The sequence below is a fragment of the Chaetodon auriga genome, chromosome 24 (genome assembly GCF_051107435.1).
Source record: "Chaetodon auriga isolate fChaAug3 chromosome 24, fChaAug3.hap1, whole genome shotgun sequence".
NCBI classification, from domain to species: Eukaryota; Metazoa; Chordata; class Actinopteri; order Chaetodontiformes; family Chaetodontidae; genus Chaetodon; species Chaetodon auriga.
In genome coordinates, this window is record NC_135097.1 from 18,529,990 (window position 1) to 18,553,021 (window position 23,032).

At 44.4% G+C, this 23,032-nt stretch overlaps 1 protein-coding gene across 4 annotated transcripts in view; it reads left to right on the top strand.

Moving 5' to 3' along the window:
• The first annotated feature begins 270 nt into the window (after positions 1–270).
• Positions 271–23,032, top strand: part of gal3st4 (galactose-3-O-sulfotransferase 4) — a 47,484-nt gene continuing 24,722 nt past the window's right edge. The window contains exons 1-3 of one of the 4 annotated variants that reach the window (XM_076724610.1): positions 271–597; positions 2,693–2,780; positions 8,893–8,940. In XM_076724610.1, the coding sequence (XP_076580725.1) occupies positions 8,924–8,940 (17 nt within the window). In that variant the 5' untranslated portion in view covers positions 271–597; positions 2,693–2,780; positions 8,893–8,923. Of the gene's footprint in view, positions 598–2,692; positions 2,781–5,913; positions 6,180–8,892; positions 8,941–23,032 lie in introns of those variants that run through there. The other 3 variants (XM_076724612.1, XM_076724611.1, XM_076724613.1) reach the window with 3 other exon arrangements.

Here is a 23,032-nt window from a genome sequence, read left to right on the forward strand (position 1 = left end):
TTTCTAAAATATTTATGTTTTCTGCTTTTTGTGACGGGTGGTCTTATATCTATATCTATATCTATATCTATATATATGTCTATATATATCTATATGTCTATATATATATATATATGTGTCTTAATAAGAAACATAAATAACCTAACAATCGCAATGTGTACTTTTAGGTTACATTTTAATTTTAATTACATTTTAATGAATGTGACAGAGCCAGAAGTGTCTCACAGAAGCCTAAACTTGAGAAAAGGAAGAGAGGACAATTAGGAGAACAAGAGGAATTGACGAAAAAAACGCGGAGGTTTCAGCTGACCGCACCGCCCTGAAAGCGCTGTTTCTGACCCAAGCTGAGAGACGGAACAGTCAGTAGTCAGCTTTTGTGACCAGCGGAGACGGTATGATATTAGTATTTGTGTCCGGGAGTTCAATCACAAGCACAAGTGTGTGTTAGACGGCCTTTATCCACCGTCTACCTCTGGAATTCTGCGGGAAAGCAACTGTATGTCCAACAGGAGGAGCTCAAAACAGAACGGAAAGTGTTTATTACTACATTGCTGTCAGTTTTGGCAAGTCGACATCGACGACATTTTGAAACAAAAGGTGAGTCTACTTTATATGTAAAAGTTGAATAGTCGCGCTATGCTGGGAAACAGGGCTGGGTGCGTCAAGATACAGATCGCAAGAAAAATACCAGACTGTCGTTCTCAAAGTTTATCGTCAAACAGAACCAAAACGATAGTCTTAAAGTAGAAATGAATCTTTATTCCACACAAAGTTCCACTTTGAAATTCAAACACACAGGTTTGCCCGTCATGGAATATCCCATAGTGGGATTGTGATTTAACAAAACAAACCAAAACAAAAAACTTAATGCAACATCAAACTAAAACTAAAGATAAAATATTGTAATACCAAAATGCTGAGCATAACCAACCAAGAAGATTATATGTGTGTGTGTGTGTGTGGGTGGGTGTTTACCCCCCCCCCCCACACACACACGGATGGATAGATAGATAGATAGATAGATAGATAGAGGTAAACCTTATCACAGCAATTAAATTATAACACGAAACATTACTTTCTCCTGGAATAGATAATAACTAATATGCAGTAATGTGAATTGGCTAAAATGAGAGTTGTTTTGTTTGTAGCTGGAAGTCTAATATTTCATGCCACTTTGCAGAGGTTTGCACAGTAAATTTGTTCCTACCTGGACCGACATACCAGCGAGTTACTCTGATAATGATTCATAACAATACATTGTTTCCTGGTTAATTGTGTCTTTTCTTAAAGCAACAACAACAATAAATGATCAGAGCATTCCTTATTGTCCTTGCCCTGCCTGTGCCTTGTTGTAAACCCAGTGGTATATTCTCAAGTGCACAAAAGCACTGGTAGGCTTATTGTGCAGACATTTGGTCACACATTGGAGTAATCTTGTTTGACTGATCCTGCAGCATTAACCTAGGCCAGGTTAATGCTAACAAGGTTACATGATGTGGGTACCAGAGTGCGGTCATGGGAGAGGATTAGTACTTCTTATTTGAGTTCTTTAAGATTTCTGTCATTGTGGTGTACAAACAGATAATTTATTGCTTCCAAAAACATTATTTAAGGTACATATTTTCTATATAAAAGTACTTGAATCTCCAATAGGAGGCATTCTTTTTACATCTATGAGTCAGTTGTTTTGAAATGTTTATGCGTCCGAAACATGAAGGTGGTGTAACTGTCAAACATGGAAACAAAAAGAAAATTCATATTAAAATGCAAATTTTGAAAAATGGCATAATCTTGTTTCATTCCTTTGAAAAATTTAAAAGACTTTTAATTATTTAAACAGAATGTGGAAATGAAAAATGAGCATCCCTTTTTTTTTTTTTTCCAAATACTTAATTGTGTTAAATAGAATGTATTTTTTCAACTGGTTTCAATAAAATAATGATTACTATCGGTACATGCATATGCATTTAAGGTGCACGGAAATATACAGTATATTATTCCTTTTTAGCTGATGGTCACTTGACATTTTCCTGTTTGCCTATTACATAAAAACTACATTGAAATATTTTAAAACCTATTCAGAAATATGACATTTATATGAACACAAATATGGCAGTACTGAGAACCTTAAATATTTTTTCTCCTCACTGATCTGCATTCAGTTTCAGTTTTATTGGTCATAGGTAGGTTAACACAGAGTCAACTGTACAATGAAATGTGTTGGACAAGAAAACGGGTCAGCTCAGCAATTAGAGCACCAGTCACTATATACATATGTGAAGATAAGGATTATGTGTAAAAGTAAAGTGACAGTGTAGAATAGTGTTGCACTATTGTATGAACATCCCCGTTTCCAAAAGAGTTGGGACGTTATGTAAAATCTAAATAGAAAGACAATGTGACCCCATATTTGAGATGACATAACAAATGTTGAAACCACACATTTCAGAAAAGTTGGGACAGTGGCAACAAAAAACTAGAAGAGGTGTGAAATGCTAAAAGAAAACACCTAGTAGAACATATCACAATTAATTACTATTAGGCTTTCACCTGAGAATTTAGTTTGGACCAGAGGATGCAGACCAGAGGGGTCATTAGATAAAGAACGGAATGTATTTACAATAATAATTTGACAACAAAAAGTGCACTCAAAAGGAGTGGAGGAAAAACTAAGTGAGCTTCGTTGCGACAGGTCCGAGGCAAGGCACATGCTGATGAAGCAGGCAGGCAAACTCAAGGGACACACGATCCCACCAGGAGTCAGGACAATCCAGAAACAGGTAGGAGAGAGCTCTCCCCTTTTTTTTCCTGTGCCTAAATCAGAGTTATGTGCATCAGGTGTGCACCTGTGGAGGTGGAGCTGGCCAGGTGTAGAGACACACCCAGCTAGACAGACAGGGAAAACAGACAGACAACACATAAAACAGGGGAAAAGGAAAAAAGAGAAAAACAGAAAACAGATAGGTTTGTAGGATCGTAACAGAAGATGATTGGGTATAAAAAGAGCATTCCAGAGAGGCTGAGTCTTTCTGAAGTAATACCACTCTACACTCTAGGGGCTAAAGAGGAGATGGACCATTCGACTTGTCATCAGCGCACATTTCAAAAGTCAGCATCTGTAAGGGTATGGGTATGCATTAGTGCACATGGCATGGATATGCACATTTGTAAGGGCGCCATTAATGCTGAACCACGTACAGGTTTTGGAGTGCCCTATGCTGCCAAGTATACAATATCTTACCCAGGGACTGTACCGGCCTTTCAGCATTATTTCAGCAAGACAATGCCAGACCACATTCTGCACATATTATAAATATTATATACATATCTGCTTTCACTGGCTTTGATGTACATTCTCCCTTCTTGGACTTTGGGACTGAATAGTGGATCACTAGCTGAAGTTGTTGCTTAGGGTTGTCTTATGGACAGGGCTGGAAGATTCCATTCTATTAGAAAGACAGAAATTTGACAGAAAAATGATCAACTTCCATACTGCTAGAGCTCAATTAGTCAAAATGATGACATAATAAAAATGATTGGCAAGTTATCATCTCTTGTTTTTATGTTTTAAATAGCATCTCTTTTTTTTTTTTTTTTGGATTGGTGGAAAGGCCCCAGAGGGCACTGGCAAAAAGATAGATATTCCAGTATGTAATTTGTAGTGTTCCACCACACCACAAAAAGTGGTAATTCTACTGTTTGCCTTGATGTCGACCTTTGCAAGAAAAGAAAATGATGATCACTACTGTGAAAACATTCTACCTGTACCCCTGATAGGCCTTCAAACTGGACTTTCTGCATCATATTCTATCATTTTACTGATACCTGCAGCAACACACTATGCATGTTTTTTGACGTAGTGGTATTTTCTGGGCTGGGCCATATGGATACAGTTGAGGAGAGAAGGAGAAAGAGGCTTGTCAGGAGCAGCTGGTCCTGCGCTCCTTAACAAAGCCACCAGTTAACTGATTAGAAGCTTTACTTCTAAATTTAGAACCAGAGCTGCCCTGTGCTGCACACTCTTGATGGCATACTGATCAACTTTCATTGTCTTAAGCTTTTGCATTGATTGATTTGATTTTCAACTCAGTAACAACAATGGAGCACATGCACAATTTTAACGACCCCTGCCCCCATATACATTATATGCAAAGAGTAAAACAAATAAAAATGGCCAAAAATCCAGTGTCCTTCAGTTCTTGCACTGTAAAAAAAAATAAAATAAAATGATCTCCGCTTCAATCTTAGACAACAGTAAAATTACACATTTCTTATTTTAGCAAAAATAATCTAATAACATAATCTATGATAGTAAAACACTCACAGAAGGTATTATTTTGCATTCAGTGCATTTACCAAAAATACTTTTAGTACCAGTAGTCTTGAGCAAAAAGTAGATAGGTATTGCTGAGAAATGCCATTGATGACTTTATAACTCTTCTTGATTGTGCTGCTGTTTCACTATGTTTCAGCATTTACAGTTATCTCACAACTGAGACTTGTGACCACATTGGCCACTGCTCGGCATAAGTAACATAGTGTCACACACCTGCAGTATGTAAGGCTTATTGCTTATGTCTGTAGCTGTATTCTTCATTGCCTAGTCAAATATAAAAAAATATACTCTAATCAGATTCTGAGAATCTCCTGTTCTGTTCTCTCCTGTTTAAATGCAGAAAACTACTGGCCCAACTGGCTAACAATATAAAATAACAATGTTTAAAAAAAAATTAATGACCAAACTGCTCCCAATAACCCTGGAAAATAGTTACCAAACTGCAACTGAAAGCAGTTCAGTCCCTAAAGTGCAAACTGAAACAGTTTAATCATATAACTTTAAAATGTACAATTTAGAACAAATGCCTTTATATGAAACTTCAAAGTTAAAAAAAATGTTCTTACAGTCATCCTCCATTGTTCTTTCTTTCCCCTGTTGTGGTGGTGGTGGTGGTGTAATGGTTGCTCTGTTAGATCACTTCAGTGACAAGCCTACACTCTCACTCATTGCTCTTTTGCAGCTGACGCTCCATCCAGTCATTTTGTTGTTGGCAGGAAATCTTCCTGCCTAGCTGTGTTACGAAGCCTTCTGCATCTTGTCATGCTTACAACTTTGAAGATGTGATTTATTTTTTATTGTGAAGCAAACAACAAATAGGACAAATAGGACAAAATAACAGAAAACTTCAGCGTGCATACCTATTCACCCCCTAAAGTGAGTACTTTGTAGAGCCACCTTTTGCGGCAATTACACCAGCATGTCACTTTGGATAAGTCTCTATGAGCGGGCCACATCTTGCCACTGGGATTTTTGCCCATTCCTCAAGGCAAAACTGCTCCAGCTCCTTCATGCTGGATGGTTTTTGCTTGTGAACAGCAATTTTCAAGTCTGACCACATATTCTCAATTGGATTGAGGTCTGGACTTTGATTAGGCCAGTCCAACACATTTAAATGTTTCCCCTTAAACCACTCAGGTGTTGCTTTAGCAATATGTTTTCGGTCATTGTAATGCTGGAAGGTGAACCTCTGTCCCAGTCTCAAATTACAGGCAGACTGAAACAGGTTTTACTCAAGAATATCCCTGTATTTAGCACCATCCATCTTTCCCTTGACACGGACCAGTTTCCCAGGCCCTGCTGCTGAAAAACATCCCCACAGCATGATGCTGTCAGAATCAGAGGACCATTTGTCCCGCAAATTACATACATGCGCACACACCATGCAATTTGGCCCATCCTGGCCATTCATCCTCCGTGGCAAACCAGGAGCGGTGGGCTGCCATCCGACCGGCCCCGGGGACCCAGTTTCTTTCGTCACCATTGGTCAGGTGGTGATTTTCTTGCATGTTTTTAGTGGGGTTTTTTAAGGAGAACACACCCTTTCCTCGAGCAGCAGGCATGGTGGAGGACATGCCCCCCCCCCCCTTTGCCTGGCCTGTGAGTGTTGGTGGGCATCCCTCCTGTTGTGGTACCATGTTCTTTCCCTTTGAAGATGATGGATTTGGTGGTGCTCCAAGGGATCATCAAAGATTTTGATTTTTTTTTTTATAACCCAACCCTGACTTGTACTTCTCAACAACTTTATCCCTGACCTTTGTCCTTGTTTGGAGAGCGTCTTGGTCTTCATGGTGTGATGTCTCTTGCTTAGTGGTGTGGCAGCCTCTGGGGCCTTTCAGAAAAGGTATGTTTATACTGACAGATCATGTGACAGATTGCACACAGGTGGACTTCATTTCACTAATTATGTGACTTCTGAAGGTAATTGGTTGCACCAGAACTTTTTAGAGGCTTCATAGCAAAGGGGGTGAATACACTTTTTAATTTTTTTTTAAATTCTTTTTTTATATATATATATTTTTCTCATTTTACTTCACCAACTTAGACTATTGAGTGCAGATCCATGATGTAAAATTCAGATTAAAAAAACATTTAAATTACAGGTTGTAATGTAACAAGATACTTAAAATCCAAGGGGGGTGAATACTTTTGCAAGGCACTGTACATTCACAATATTTGTCTGGTTTATTTATGTGTTGGGGCATGTGTGGGTGTAAAATAATTCATGGTTTAAGATAAAATAAATTCTAAATAAAGGGTAATGTACCATGATTATTAATAATTGAATTAAATTTTTACAGTCAGCAACATGTATAAATTAACCCAAATCCCCATGTTCATGGTTTTGCAAATTAAAAACACTAAGACAGCAACATAACACTGTTTCTCGCTGTTTTACTCGTTACCTGGTTGTAATCCCAATTTCAATTCATCTATGTACTATGTACATTTTTACAGTAGTAGGGATCGTCAACCAATATTTACTGGTATGTTCACAGTTATAGAATTGAGTTAAAAAGACGAGGCGATCTAGGCAACTTACCTGGATTTGATGGGTCACCCTTTAGAGATTCAGTATCTGTTGCACAAGGGAAGTCACCATCTTCTGTTATGGCCGATAGATGATGAGCAAGTATGTCATCCAAAATTTTGTAAAATTTGAAAGTTGCTGAATCACTTCTGGTTTTCTTTAGTGTTTTCCATTGTGACCTTAGTAGCTTCACTGTACTAGGAAACCAGGGTCCTGTAGCCTGTCTACTACAAACTTAAATAGGTCAGCATTTCAGTGCTTTTCCCCTAAGCTATCCTATTATCCTACCCTATCATTATTTCATTTCACTTTCTTACAAAATGTATTTTTAGGATTCTATATCAGTGTGAAAAACATGGAAAATCCATAATGATAGCTAGATACTAATTAAGAAATACCTCAATGCTCCATACGAAGTCCCTATCTCAACCAAAAAGTCCTCTTCTGGGACTCAATACAACAGTTAACCAATGGAAATAAACCCAAGTGATGCCACTTGCATCTAATAGACAAGCTGTGTGATTCTCCGAATATCCGTAGAGCAAGTGAACTACATTTGCAATCAAAATTTTTCAACCCCCATTGCGTATAGGCTTATTGGCAAAATATACAATTTCTCAGCTGTTTGTAATAAACAAATTACACAAGAACTGTTTAAGTAGTTCAGTGAACTTAATATGACAGGGGTTTTGATCCAAATTCAACACAAAATGCTACTTTTAATGACCACTGCAGTCTCAAAATTATTCAACCCCTTCATGACAAGCATCGTCAATACTTAGTAGAGCACCCTTTTGCTGTTATGACCTGCTGCAAATGTGATGCAGAGCCAGACACCAGCTTCTGACAGCATTCCTGAGGAATCTTAGCCCATTCCTCATGGGTATGCGTATGGGTGTGCGTTTTGCAACCGCCTTCTTCAAATCCCACCAGAGATTTTCTATGGGGTTCAAGTCAGGCAACTGTGACAGCCACTCTAGAATCTTCCATTTCTTCTTCTGAAACCAAGCCTTGGTGGACTTTGAGGTATGCCTGGGATCATTGTCCTATTGGAAGGTCCAATGACGCCAAGCTTCAGCTTTCTCATAGACGGCATGACGTTTTTTCCTAAGATTTCCTGATACTTGACTGAATCCACCGTGCCCTCCACACGCTGCAGGTTTCCAGTGCCAGAGGCAGCAAAGCAGCCCCACAGCAGCCACTGCCATGCTTCACTGTAGGCAGGGTGTTCTTTTCAGCATATGCTTAATTCTTCTTCCTCCAGACATACCAAAAGTTCCAGTCTTGTTTCATCGCTTCACAGAATAGAATTCCAGAACTTCTGTGGCTTATTTATATGGTTTTGAGCAGATTGGAGCCGACTTTTCTTGTGCATTTGGGTCAGTAGTGGTGTACGTCTTGGAGTCCGAGCATGGATCCCTTTAGTGTTTAGTATGCGCCTTACTGTGCAAACTGAAACCTCAGTGCCTGCTGCTACCAAGTCTTGCTGCAGGTGTTTTACAGTCACTCGAGGGTTTTTGACCTGGTGGCATCTGGTGGCAGCCGCTAATAGTTTTTTAATAGTTTCTGCCACGTCCAGGTAGTGTAGCCACTGTTCCTTTAACTTTGAACTTGCGAACTATGCTTCCAACTGTATCTCTAAGAACATTCAGAGCTTTTGCTATCTTTTTGGATCGTGTTTGTATCTCAAGCACACCTGAACTAATGAAGCCCTTGATTAGTTGCACTAAGTGTGCTTGAAACAGAGGCTTGGGTAATTTTGATTAGTTGCATCAGGTGTGCTTGAGACAGGGGGTTGAATAATTTTGAGACTGCAGTAGTGGTTAAAAGTAGCATTTTGTGTTGAATTTGGATAAAAACCATGGTAATATTAGTTTTATGAAACTATTTCAACTGTTCTTGTCTACTTTGTTTCTTGCAAACAGCTGAAAAATTGTACATTTTGCCAACAAGCGTAATATGCAATGGGGGTAGAATAATTTTGATTGCAACTGTATGAATTATGGACTTTCTGTCTTCTTGCCAGGAGTTGGCAAGCTGATCAACCTCAGGATGGAATGGGCTATCTCCACTGGTGAGTAACATTAGATGCTCGTATTTTCTGAATTCATAAATAATGTGGGAATGTGGTGGGCTGGATTTGACCGGTGGTTCACCCTTTGACAATCTGGGAGTCCGAATTGATTTACCGTTTGGTTGGAATGTGGACATTGAGAAGGCCTGGCCTATATAATGACTATTTGAACATTGTATTATATAATATTAGATTAGATTCAACTTTATTGTCATCGTCAGAGTGCAACACAGAGACAACGAAATGCAGTTTAGCATCTAACCAGAAGTGCAAATAGTCATAATATCCAAAAATATAAATACATGCAAGTAGTGCAAGTGGCATGGGGTATAAACAGTATGAGATAGGTGCAGGTAGTGCAAGTAATTTCTATGAGACCACAAAGCATGTGCAACACGGTATGTAAACAAGTGACATGTGCAACAGGTAGTAACTGTCCGATCATTCTTTATCACAGTGGAGGAGTTGAGGGTCCAGGAGAGGTCCTAAGAGATGTGGACGCCCAGGAATTTAGTCCACGATGAGCTCCTTCTTCTTGGTGTTGAGGGTCAGGTTGTTGTCGGCGCACCAAATCACCAGCTGCTGAACCTCACCCCTGTAGTAATTCGTCGTTGTTGTTGATCAGGCTTATCGCCGTGGCAACATCTGTGAACTTGAACTCCAACCTATGCCTGCCTATGCATGGTTCCAACTCCCTTGACAATGGAGTTGGAGCCATGCATAGGCACGCAGTCGTGGATGAAAAGGGAGTAGAGGAGAGGGCTCAACACACAGCTCTGTGGGACACCGGTGTTCAGGGTCAGGGTGACAGAGGTGTGGTTGTCTAACCTAACAGACTGGGGTCTGTTGGTCAGGAAGTACTGGGTCCAGTTGCAGAGGGAGGTGCTGATGCTGAGGTCACTGAGTTTGCTGACCAGCTCGGAGGGGATGACTGTGTGGAATGCTGTGCTGAAGTTGATGAACAGCATCCTTGCGTAGGTGTTGTTGTCCAGGTGTGTCAGGGTGGAGTGCAATGCCGTGGACGTGGCATCCTCCGTCAAGCTATTCGGTCGGTAGGCAACTTTCCATTGTAGGGGGAAGAGAGCATTTGAGGTGGGCCAAGAACAGCCTCTTGGAGCACTTGGTGATGATGGGGGTGTGTGCGATGGGGCGGAAGCCATTAAGGCCCACTGCAGCTGAATGCTTCAGTATCAATGGTAGTGGTCTTGAGGCATGTAAGGACTGCTGCCTCGGCCCGTGACAGGTTGAAGATGTCAGTGAAAATGCCAGCCGGCTGTTCTGCACAAGCCTTGAGCACGTGGCCGGGTATGCCGTCAGGGCCAGCAGCCTTACGGACGTTCACTTTGCTGAGTACAGACTGCACATCGTAAGTGGAGAGCATCAGGGGCTGTACATCGGGGTGGGGAGCAGTTTTTGTGGCTGGTTGTGTGTTGTCCCTGTCAAAGAGTGCATAGAATTGGTTGAGCTCATCAGGGAAGGAGGCATTGCTGGTTGGTGGGGCTGTCTTTTTTGGCTGATTCTTTGATGGCTTGGATGTCCTGCCACATGTGGCGGGGGTCGGCATTGTTGTGGAAGTGCTCTTCAATCTGTAGCTTGTAAACGTGTTTAGCTTCCCTGATGCCCCTCTTCATGTTAGCTCTGGATGAGCTGTAGGCCACTGCCTCGCCAGAACTGAAGGCAGCGTCATGTTCCTTCAGTAGGAGGTGGACCTTAGCAGAGCAAGTTAGGTTTTTGAATGATAGGAGTTGGCAATTGAACAGTAAGTAAGTTTTCTGTCATTTTTTCTGGCTCACACTAGGAGCTAGGCTGTTAGCAGACTTTGTTATTGTTGTTGTTATTGTGTCACGGAGCACTCACTCTCACTCTCTGAGTTTCGATAGTAGGGTCAGCTGACGCGGGTCACGCCCTCTACCTGTCACTAGCCGGCGCAATCCCAAAGGGGCGGGTTCAGCAGTGGCGACAAGCTGTGAGGGCGCACAGCTGTAGCACTTGCTGTATTTAACACACAGTCTGCGCTGAAGCGTCAGTGTTTGTGTGAAGACCCTTTTGGGTAAAGACCTGCAAGTCCACTGAGCAGGGACACAGGGGACACAGATACCCGCCACTACTCTTACACTACTCCTGCTGCCTCTCTGCGCACACACACTATGTGCTATCAATATATTCTGGTCCTACAGGGCACATGAAAAAACGCATCAGCCATAAAAGGCGAGGCAATCCTGAGAATCACTACTCACTCAGAAAAACCTCAGCTTCTCACACTGCTTTTTCCTTTGCCCTATGGAATTGCCAGGCTGCTGTAAACAAAACTGAATTTATCCAAGCACTTGTAAAGCTACATCAAATTCAGGTCCTAGCCCGGACCGAAACCTGGATCCATCCAGAAAACACAGCCACACCAGCTGCGCTTTCAGCTGACTCTAGTCCTGATGAATGGGGAGGTGGAACAGGCGCACTCATTTCCAAAAACTGGAAATTCACCAAGCTCACCCCTCTAAGCAACTGCTCCTTATTCAAATATCATGCAATCATGGTTACTGCTCCCACTAAGCTGTATATATTGGTGGTATATCACCCACCTGGGCTACTGGGGAACTTTATAGCTGAACTGGACATGCTACTCTCAACCATTCCTGAAGATAGCACCTTACTGATTGTCATGGGTGACATGAATATTCATCTTAACAAACCCCATGCGCTCGACTTCCTGTCGCTGCTGTCCTCATTTGACCTAAAACAGGCCTCCACCGCTCCCACACACAAAGCGGGCAATGCTCTTTACTTAATTGCTGTGCGAAACTGCTGCACGGCTAAGCTAACTGTCACCCCACTATATGTATCAGACAACTTTTTTTATCGCATTCTCTGTATCCTTACCAGAGCATCCTCAAGCTCCACCACAAATGGTCTCCTTCAGACGAAACCTCCGGTCCCTCACACCGGCTCAACTCTCTGATGAGGTCTCGGCAACCATGCCTCCTCACAGTGTTTTCTCCTCACTCCCTGTGAATGAAGCAACAGATACACTCTGCTCTTGCTGCCTCTCTAAATCTATGCCCACTCTCAACCAAAGCTGCTCGTAAAACCCCCACCAGTCCATGGCTCACCGGTATCATCAGACAGCAACTCAGTGCAGCCAAGAGAAAATAGAGCAAAGCCAGAGACCCCTCTGATCTCAGTGGCTATCAGACTCTCCAGTCTGCATTCTTCTCCGACCTGAAAAGTGCCAAGTCCACTTATTGTCAGGGGAAATCAGCTGTGCCAATGATGCTTGGAAACTATTCTCTGCTTTTAACTCACTACTCAACCCTCCACTGCCTCCAACCTCAACTGTGCTCACAGCAGATCACTGCTTCCTTCTTCACTGATAAGGTTTCGACCATCAGCAACCAGTTCTCTGAGCCTGACCAACTCAGTAGGATACCACTAGCTAACAAAGCCTCACTCTCCTCATTTTCCCATGTCACAGATGAGCAAGTCTCCAACCTTCTTACTTGACTCTCGCCCCACCACCTGTCCACACCCTCTGACCTCCTGCAGGCCATCTCGCCCACACTTATCCCTGCTGTAACCCACATGATCAACTACTCACTTACAATGGGTGTGTTCCCCACTGCTTTTAAACAAGCTTGAGTAACCCCACTGCTAAAGACACCTACAATCGACCCAGCTCGGGTTGAAAATTACAGGCCAGTTTCACTCGTCTCTTTCCTTTCCAAAACTCTTGAGCGCACAGTCTTTAATCAGGCCTCTGAATTCCTTTCTGAGAACAACCTGCACGACCCCAGCCACTCTACAGAGACTGCACTCTTATCTGTAGTGGAAACACTACGCTCTGCCAGGGCTACTGGACACTCCTCTGTTCTACTATTACTCGATCGGCTGCCTTTGACACGGTTAAGCACCAAATCCTCCTCTCCACACTCAATGAGCTTGGTTTCTCAGGATCTGCTCTCTGCTGGTTTGACTCCTACCTCTCAGGGAGATCCTTTGCAGTATCTTGGAGAGGAGAAGTGTCCAAATCCCACTGCTTGTCCACAGGGGTACCACAAGAGTCAGTGCTTGGACCCCTTCTCTTCTCAATATACACCACCGCACTTGGTGCAGTCATCCGCTCACATGGTCTCTCATACCATTCATATGCTGACGATACCCAGCTCCTCCTTTCATTCCCGCCAAATGACCGCACAGTCTCGGCTTGGATATCGGCATGCCTTGCCTATATCTGGATGAAGGAACAACACCATCAGCCTAACCTGTCAAAGACTGAGCTCCTTGCCCAGCCAGGCTCTCTATACAACAACAGATCAGTATCCAGCTTGACTCCTGCAAAATCTGCCAGAAACTTGGGTGTCTTGATCGATGACCAGCTAACCTTCAAAGAGCATGTGCCTCTATTGCTCAGTCATGCCGATTCTCCCTGTGCAACATCAGGAAGATCAGACCCTACCTGTTTGAGCATGCAACACAACTCGTAGTACAAGTGCAGGTACTATCACACCTCGACTATTGTAATTCCTTACTGGCAGGGGCTCCCAGCATGCTCGCTAAAACCTTTGCAGATGATACAGAATGCGACGGCTGGTATTTAACCAGCCCAAATGAGTGCATGTCACTCCGCTGTTCATATCCCTCCACTGGCTCCCAGTTGCTGCCTGCATCAAATATAAGCCCCTGATGCTTGCATACAAAATTGCCACCAAAACCGCTCTGACCTACCTGAACTCCCTCATGCAGGTTTATGCTCCCTCCCACTCACTACGCACTGCCCAGGAACGACTCCTGGTGCTGCCACCTCCGAAAACCCCTAAGTCTCTAGCTAGACTCTTTTCTTCTGTGGTTCCCAGGTGGTAGAACGAGTTACCAAACTCCATTCCTTCTGCAGAGTCCCTTGCGATCTTTAGAAAAAGACTAAAGACCAAGCTCTTTACAGAACACCTTGTTTTTTTCAAAAAAAAAAAAAAAAAAAAAAAACCTCTGTCGACACTCTATACACTTTTTGCACTACTTCGTGGCATTGTCTTAGCACCGTAGCACCTATGTCCAGTTGGACCAGAAAGTTGCGTTAGGGCTTTGAATAAACGCATCTGCCAAATGACAAATTGTAAATTGTAATTGTAAATTGTCCCCTCCAGCCAGTGTCGCCACTCCTCTAGTGCAAGTTTAACAGCCAGTAGTTCCTGGTTTCCCATGTCATAATTTCTCTCAGCTAGGGAGAGGTGAGAGGAGAAAAAAGCACAGGGGTGCAAGCGGTTCTCAGCTCTACTACTGCCCCCACCCCGGTATCTGAGGCATCCACCTCTACTATGAACTGTTTACAGGGGTCGACTTGAACCAGAACCAGAGAGGTGGTGAACAGTCTTTGAGCATGTTAAACGCCTTGTCTGCCTCGTCTGACCAGCTAAACTTCACTTTGGTATAAGTCAGCTTGGTCAAAGGGGCAGCTACTTTACTGTAGTCCCGGACAAACCTTCGATAGAAGTTGGCGAACCCCAGGAACCGCTGCAACTCCTTTTGGGTCTCCGGGACCGGCCACTGCTCTACTGCCCTCACCTTCTCTGGGTCAGCTTCAAGGCTTCCCTCCTGGATGACAACCTCAAGGAAGGAGACAGACTGCATGTTAAAGTCACATTTCTCTGCTTTAACAAACAGCAACAACAGAGTTCACTCGGGGTAGTGGATATTTATTTTTTACCGTTATGTCATTCAAACCCCGGAAGTCTATGCAAGGACAGAGAGTCTTATCCTTTTTAGCCACAAAGAAAAACCCTGCACCCAAAGGAGAGGAGGAAGGCCTGATAATACCTGCTGCCAGAAATGTGGAGATGTATTGCTCTGTAGCCTCTCTTTCTGGGCGTGACAGGTTGTACAGTCGACTGGTGGGGAGAGGAGCCCCCAGGATGAGGTCGATGACACAGTCATAGGGCCAATGCAGGGGTAGAGACAGGGCACGCTCCTTGCTGAACACCTCCCTTAGATCATGGTAAGTTGAGGGAACTCTGGAAAGATCTGGAGGTTCAGAAGGAGCAGAGACAGAACCGGAGACTCCCCCAGTAGGAGGGCGAGCTGAGCGGAGACAGAGAGCATGACAGTGGGAACTCCACCCCAGTATCTTTCCCTGAAGCCAGTCAATATGTGGGTTGTGCAGCTTTAACCACGGTGGCACGGTGGCAACACTGTCGCCTCACAGCAAGAAGGTCCCGGGTTCGATTCTCGCTGCGGGCACCGGGGGTGTGTCCTCCACCATGCCTTCGGTGCCTGCTGCTTGAGGAAAATGGCCTTTATGTGTGGAGTTTGCATGTTCTCCCCGTGTTCACCTGGGGTATCCTCCATAAAATATACCCCCACTAAAAACATGCAAGAAGATCACCACCTGACCAATGGTGACACAAGGAACTGGGCGCCGGTTGGATGGCAGCCCACCGCTCCTGGTCTGCCGCGGAGGAAGGACGACCAGGATGGGTTAAAGGAGAAGATAAATTTCACCAGTGCATGGCGTGTGTGGGCATGATGCATGTATCTGCGTGACGAATAAAGGGGATTGTCCCTCTGATTCTTCTTCTTCTGATTCTTCTTCTCAGGATGCCCGAGCACTAAGGGAGAGTGAAGGGCCTGAATTATCAGGAAGGAGATCTCCTCATGGTGGTTACCTGATATCTGCCCGTGAATGGGAGTGCTGCGGTGTGTTACCTCAGCCAGCCGCTCCAGTCTGCACCCTGCCTGTCTCGCTGATCTTAATCGTGAGATTGATCAAAGTCTGCAGGTCGGTCAGTTCTTCCCAGGAGGCCAGTTTGTCCTTTAGCCGCTCGCTGAGCCCTTGGATAAATGTGCCGCGTAGCGCAGTGTTGTTCCAACCTGCGTCAGTGGCCAGCATTTGAAACTGCATGGCATAGTCAGCCAAGAGACGAGAACCCTGCCTGAGACTCAGAAGGCAGCTGAATGCATTGCCAGAGTGATTAGGGTGGTCTGTCAACTGAATTACTATTCTCTTCTCTTTGTGTATGTTACGACCCAGCTTGCTAGGGTTACGACCCAGCTTGCTAGGGTTAAGGAATTAACTAAAGCACAACCAGATGTAAATATAGTTATTTTTTTAAACCCAGGTGATTTTAAATTGTTTGAATACAAAGGGGTAACTTCCCAGACAATGAATAGAGCCCTTGGGTGCTTTTTAAACAAATGAAATGAACATTAAACAAAAAAACAAAAAGGAGAGCTTATCTGAATCATAAACAAAATGAAATGGAAATAAAACTCTCCTAAATGAGGCCTACGGTACAGGTGGAAAACGAGAACCAAAATACCAAAGAAATAGCACCCCTAAGCCTATTGAGGCTAACAAACAATGACTGGAAGTGGGTGTAAAATCAGTCCCCATCTTAAACCTAGCCCAGTTCGTGTCTGGTTGCAGCAAACCCACAAGGAGCACAAGTTTGGACAAATTTAACACAAACCAAATGATTCTCTTGTGTGTGAAGGACTGGTCATGAAAGATGCCAGCCACACACTGCCAGGCTGAGACAACTCTTGTACCTGGCAGGAGATTACCGCTTGCAGGGGATTTGGTACTGGCTGGCTCCTCCCCAGTCTTCTCCTCTTCCGGAGGAGGAGTCCTCTTTCCACATCCACTCACCTGCAACCACTCACATACATGCAGGGCACAAGAACACACACACAAAAACACACAAGAACGGTGGTGGCCATATGTCTGTCTTGTATGTCACTCCAAGAGAACGCATGTAAATCACCTGAAGAGGTATAAAAACCTCACTTCACCTGCTTTGAAGAGGTAGTCAACCTCAGATGAAGGCCCATCCATCAACTTCAACTGTGGGAAACCAAGAGAGTGTCACAAAAAGGTGTGGATGATGCCATTATAAACTTTGTTGTTCACGGCCTGCACCCTCTCAGTATTGTCCAACAGCAGGGTTTTAAAACTCTTGTGCATCACCTATAACCAGATGTGGTTGTAATGTGCCGAGGTACCATTAAAAAGAAAGTTGAGAGGACAACGCTGGAAATAATCTGAAGGCTGCCATGAGTGAGGTTGAGTTCATTGCTACCACTACCGATTGCTGGACAGCACACAGACAGAGTTTCATTGGTGTCACAGCACACTGGATTGAGCCTGAAACAGTGGAGAGATGCTCTGCTGCCCTAGCATGCAAACAGCTCAAAGGATCACACACCTTTTCTGCACTTGCTGGTGCCCTGAATGACATACACACAGAGTACAACTTCCATGACAAGATTGTGCACACAACTACTGATAATGGCTCTAATTTTATTTTTTGAGTCTACAGACAGCTGGATGAAAATAATAATGAAGAACCACTTGAGGGGGCAAGAAGAAGAAGGAGAGAACAGTGAAGAAAAGGAAGAGGGGGAAACGTTGTGGATCTTGAGTTTGTTGAAGCTGGAACCATGTTGGATGAAGATGATGGCCTGGAATACCAACTGCCTCATCGCCTAAAAGCCATATGAGGGAGCAACCTGTGGTGCATCCAAGTGACACTTCTCGTTCTTCAGTGGAGGAAGACTCCTTTTCTCCCATCAAGCAAGGCAATGCTCAAGAAAACTCCAAGCAGCTAGAGTCCTACCTGGCCTGCCCAGCTGATACCATGGATGTCCTGAAATCTTTTCCAGCAGTGTGCAATTTGTCACGGAAGCTGAACACATCCCCGCCTGCCTCAGCTGCCTGGGATAGGCTTTTTTAGTACAGAAGGACTGATTTTCAGACCCAAAAGGGCACAGCTTGATTCAAAGAACTTTGAGAACCAGCTTCTGCTGAGGTTTAATAAAAGATTTTGGTAGTCTTGTAGAGATAAGTGAATTTCTAACAAAAGAAAAAAGACTCTTAGACTTGAAGTTTCCATGTTGAAGTAATGTTGTCAAGACTTTGCTAGTTCTTTGATATAAAGTGTTCAGTTCAGTCTTTTGTATTCTGTCTGATATTTGGCTTGCAGCAAAACTAGACTGTGTCCAGTGATTTTGTTTGTACATTTCAGAACCTGTACTTTATTACTTTTACTTAAGTAAAGGAGTTGAATCAGTATTTCTGCTTTTACCAGAGTCTTTTTTTTTTTTTTTTTTTTTTTACACAAGTATCTGTACTTCTACTTAAGTAAAGAATGTGAGTACTTTTGCCATCTCTGCTGTCATGTTAGACATGTGTTGGGTGAGCTCTGTGACCTGAGTCTCCATGTGCTGACTGGTATCACACATGCCCTGGAGAAGCTGCTCATGCTTGCCAAGGAGCAACCCTCTGACTGGCAAAGGCTCTTCTCACCGGGTCTGTTGAGTCCATACTGGCTGGATTATTCTGTTAGGCTTGGCCTAAATTTAGAAGCAACTGGACTCAATGTACAGACCAGGAGACAAGAGTAAGAAATAAAACCAAATTTATTAACCAACAATGAAACAAAAAGCGCACTCATAAGGAGTGGGAACAATAACAAAAAACACACTCAAGGAGTGGAGAAAGAAACAAAAGGCACACTCGGCGAGTGGAACAAACAGTTTCCCCATGTGGGAGGCTGTGGCTGGGCGAAGGTTCAACGTGGCTGGTGGCACTGTGAACAAACAAAGAACTGGTGAGGCAAAAGAAAAAAGGCAGCAACGAGGCAAGGACTGGAAATACTTCATGGGCACGGTTCTGGATAACTCATGGGAGAGATCAGGATAATCCGCCGACCACTCTAGCTCAGCGTCTTCCTTAAGTACTGAGCCCTAATCAGGTTCATGCACTCCAGGTGCGCTGCTGGAGAGGCGGGGCCAGTTGGGTGCAGAGAAACACCCAGCTGAGACAGACAGGGGAACAGACAGACAGACACATAACACTAGGGGAAAGGGAAACAGAGAACACTAGGAGCAGACAGATCTTTTGGATCCTCACACCTCCATGGCTTGCTGATGTGAACACAGAGGAACATGAAGCTGCCGAGTCTCTACACCATAGTCTCATTGATGATGATGGGGGCATGTCCTTCTCCCTGTCATGTCCCATCGATCAGTCAGCTCCTTTGTTTTGCTGATGTTGAGATGGAGGTTGTTGTTCTGGCACCAAGATGTCAGCATTCTGACTTCTCATCACCATCTATGATCAGGCCTATGACAGTCACATCATCAGCAACCTTGATGATAGTGTTGGAGCTGCTGGTAGCAACACAGTCATGCATAAAGAGTTTGTCAGTATTGTAAGTCAGGGTGGAGGAGGTGGTGGTGCCTATCCACACAGCCTGGGGGCTGCCTGCCAGGAAGTTCAGGATCCAGTCACATGGGGTGGTGCTGAGTTCCAGTCCTTTGGTGACAAACTTGGAAGGCACAATGGTATTGAATGCTGAACTATAGTCACTGAACAGCATTCTCACATGCATTCCTCCGGTATAGGTGGTGGAGGGCTTGGGCAGTGGCATCATCTGTTGACCTGTTTGGGGTGATGGTTTTGACTAACTGCTCAAAGTGCCTTATAATGCTTGAGGTGAGTGCTACTGGGGGTAGGTCTGGTTGTGAGGTTAGAGTTTGCTTCCTAACATCAGGAAACTTGAAAACAACAGCAACAACAAAAACTGTTTATTTGTATTAGACAAATAAATAACAGCAAAATCAGACAGGGTGAAAGACAGGGGGAGAGAGCAACTGGCTGACCAATCAAGAGTTATTATTTTGTCACATTAAGACTTGATTTATCCATCCATCCATCCATTTTCTCCCGCTTATCCGGGCCGGGTTGTGGTCATGGTCTTAGCAGGGACGCCCAAACTTCCCTCTCCCTGGACACTTCCTCCAGCTCATCCGGGGGGATCCCGAGGCGTTCCCAGGCCAGCCAAGCGACATAGTCACTCCAGCGTGTCCTGGGTCTTCCTCGGGGCCTCCTCCCTGTGGGGCATGCCTGGAACACCTCCCAAGGGAGGCATCCAGGGGGCATCCGATAGAGATGCCCGAGCCACCTCAGCTGACTCCTCTCGATGTCGAGGAGCAGCGATTCTACTCTGAGCTCCTCCCGGGTGACAGAGCTCCTCACCCTATCTCTAAGGGAGCGCCCTGCCACCCTGCAGAGGAAACTCATTTCAGCCACTTGTATCCGGGACCTTGTTCTTTCGGTCATGAACCAAAGTTCATGACCATAGGTGAGGGTAGGAACGCAGATTGACCAGTAAATCGAGAGCTTTGCCTTTCGGTTCAGCTCCTTCTTCACTACGACAGACCGATACAGCGACCGCATTACTGCTGCCGCTGCACCGATCCGCCTGTCAATCTCACGCTCCATTCTTCCCTCACTCGTGAACAAGATCCCAAGTTACTTAAACTCCTCCACTTGAGGCAGGAACTCTCCCCCAACCCGGAGGGAGCAAGCCACCTTTTTCCGGTCGAGAACCATGGCCTCAGACTTGGAGGTGCTGACTCTCATCCCAGCTGCTTCACACTCGGCTGCGAACAGCCCCAGTGCATGCTGAAGGTCCTGGCTCGAGGGAGCCAACAAGACAACATCATCCGCCATAAGCAGAGACAAAATCTGCCGGCTCCCGAACCGAACACCCTCTGGCCCCTGGCTGCACCTAGAAATTCTGTCCATAAAAATAATGAACAGAACCGGTGACAAAGGGCAGCCCTGGCGGAGTCCGGGAACATGTCCGACTTACTGCCGGCAATGCGGACCAAGCTCCTGCTCCAGTTGTACAGGGACTGTACAGCCCTCAGCAGAGGGCCTCCAACCCCATACTCCCGGAGCACTTCCCACAGAATGACGCGAGGGACACGGTCGAATGCCTCTTCCAAGTCCACAAAACACATGTGGACTGGTTGGGCAAACTCCCATGAACCCTCAAGCACCCTGTGGAGGGTATAGAGCTGGTCCAGTGTTCCACGGCCAGGACGAAAACCGCATTGTTCCTCCTGAATCCGAGGTTCGACTATCGGCCGGATTCTCCTCTCCAGTACCCTGGAATAGACTTTCCCAGGGAGGCTGAGGAGTGTGATCCCCTGATAGTTGGAGCACACCCTCTGGTCCCCCTTTTTAAACAGAGGGACCACCACCCCAGTCTGTTGGGAGTGTACGCACAGAAGCCACCACACATCATGTAGTTGACCAATCACGTGCAGCTTCAACAGAAAAAAAGTCGAGGAAAAAAACAAAAAAAACCCTAAAGCGGCTCCCGCTGTGGCTCACAGACAGGAGCTGGCTCTGATCGTTCACTTCAAAGAGCCGGCTCTAAGAGCTGTTTTGTTCACGACCAACACATCACTAGTCTGTTGCTGAAGGAACTGCTTAAGGCCCCCACCATTCAATTCAACTGAATTCAATTCAATTTTTACGTGTATAGCGCCAAATCACAACAAAAGTTGTCTCAGGACACTTTCGATCTAGAGCTGGTACAGGCCATACTCTTTATCTACAGAGACCCAGCAGTTCCCTCGTGAGCAAGCACTTGGCAACAGTGGCAAGGAAAAAAGTCCTTTTAACAGGCAGAAACCTCAGGGAGAACCAGGCTCTGGGTGGGTGGCCATCTGCCTCAACCTTGACCATCTCATGCAGCGGGTGAGATGGATTGCCCATGATTGATGTCAGCTTGGTCTAACATCATCCTCTCACCCAGTTCCTTTATGGTGTCCAAAGGGTGGTCCAGGACAGAGCCAACTCTCCTGACCTGAGTTTAATCCAAGTTTCTATTGCCTCTGGTGTGACATTTCACATTGGTGAAGGTGTGCAGAGTGGAAGACAGGAGAGCATGATTGAAGTCTCCGAAGATTAGGAGGAAGACCTGCAGGCGCAGTGGCTGCAGCTGTGAAACTACAGCGTGCAGGAGCTTGCAGGCTGCTGCAGCTTTGGACGACAAGGAGATATACACCATTATCACGATGACATGTGAGAACCACCCTGGGAGGTGATACGGGCCGATCCTAACAGCTAACAGCTCTATGTCTCTTATGCAGCATTGCTCCTTTACACTGATGTGCCCTGAGTTACACAGTCTGCCATCTGCCATGAGAGATCTTATGTTCCTTATAATAACAGACAGTATACATGGTCTATACCATTTTTTCTTCACGTCGTTCCAGCTCTGCATCCCCTTCCCCTTGTCCTTATACCTGCTGGGATCACAGGTCTTTCCACTGGTAGTACAGTACTAACAGCTATTCCCGAGTGTAAACAATGGAGCCGTGGCTTTTAAATAGTCCAGAAAAGAGTACAAAGTGACAAAAAAAAAAAAAAAAAAACGCACAAAAAGCACTAAAACACACTAAAACAAAGAAAAGCCGTTGGAGCTCCTGTAATTAGCTGCCACTCTTGTGGCACCATCTTGGATATTTATAGATATTGGTAAAAGACACATACAATGTTGGACTGAAAAGTTGTGACACTGTGTAAATGTAAATAAAACAATAACTTTATAATCCTCTCTGACATAAATTCAGTTAGTAAAAAGACACTATATTTAATGTTTCAAAAACGTTGGGATGAGGCCAACAGAAGCCTGGGAAATTGTGAACTGCTTAAAAAAACCCCTCCTGTTTCGCACATTCCACAGGTAAATGGGTTAACTGGTAAGAGATAATATTATCATGATTGGATATGAAAGGGGCATCCTCAAAATCAGGGATGTGGAGCCTCCAGCTCATATATGGCTTTAAGACCATTTGATCTCACCCACAACGCAATTCATAAATACAAAAAGGCAATCTCTTTCTTTCAGCGATAATATGCCATACAATATGTGCTTACATTGTAAAACAATTACATTTCTCAGTTTCAATGTGTCTTATGTGCTATTTTCAATTATATGTGGGACTTAAGTGTTTTGCAAATCATCACATTCTGTCTCTATTTGCGATTTACACTACTTCCCAGCTTTGGAAATGGGGTTGTAATACATCTTTGATATGCATGCATTAAGAAGATATATAAGAAGAAAAGCCACCCACAGACAAGAGGTCTTTGTGTTTACATGGAAACTACAGCTCACAATCTCCTGTATCAACACTGCTGAAACTGTTTGTTTCATAAGCCAACTGTAAGAATAACAGACACATCTGAGCCACACATAAACACATAATTGTTGTATACATAATCGTTTTAATAATTTATCAATAG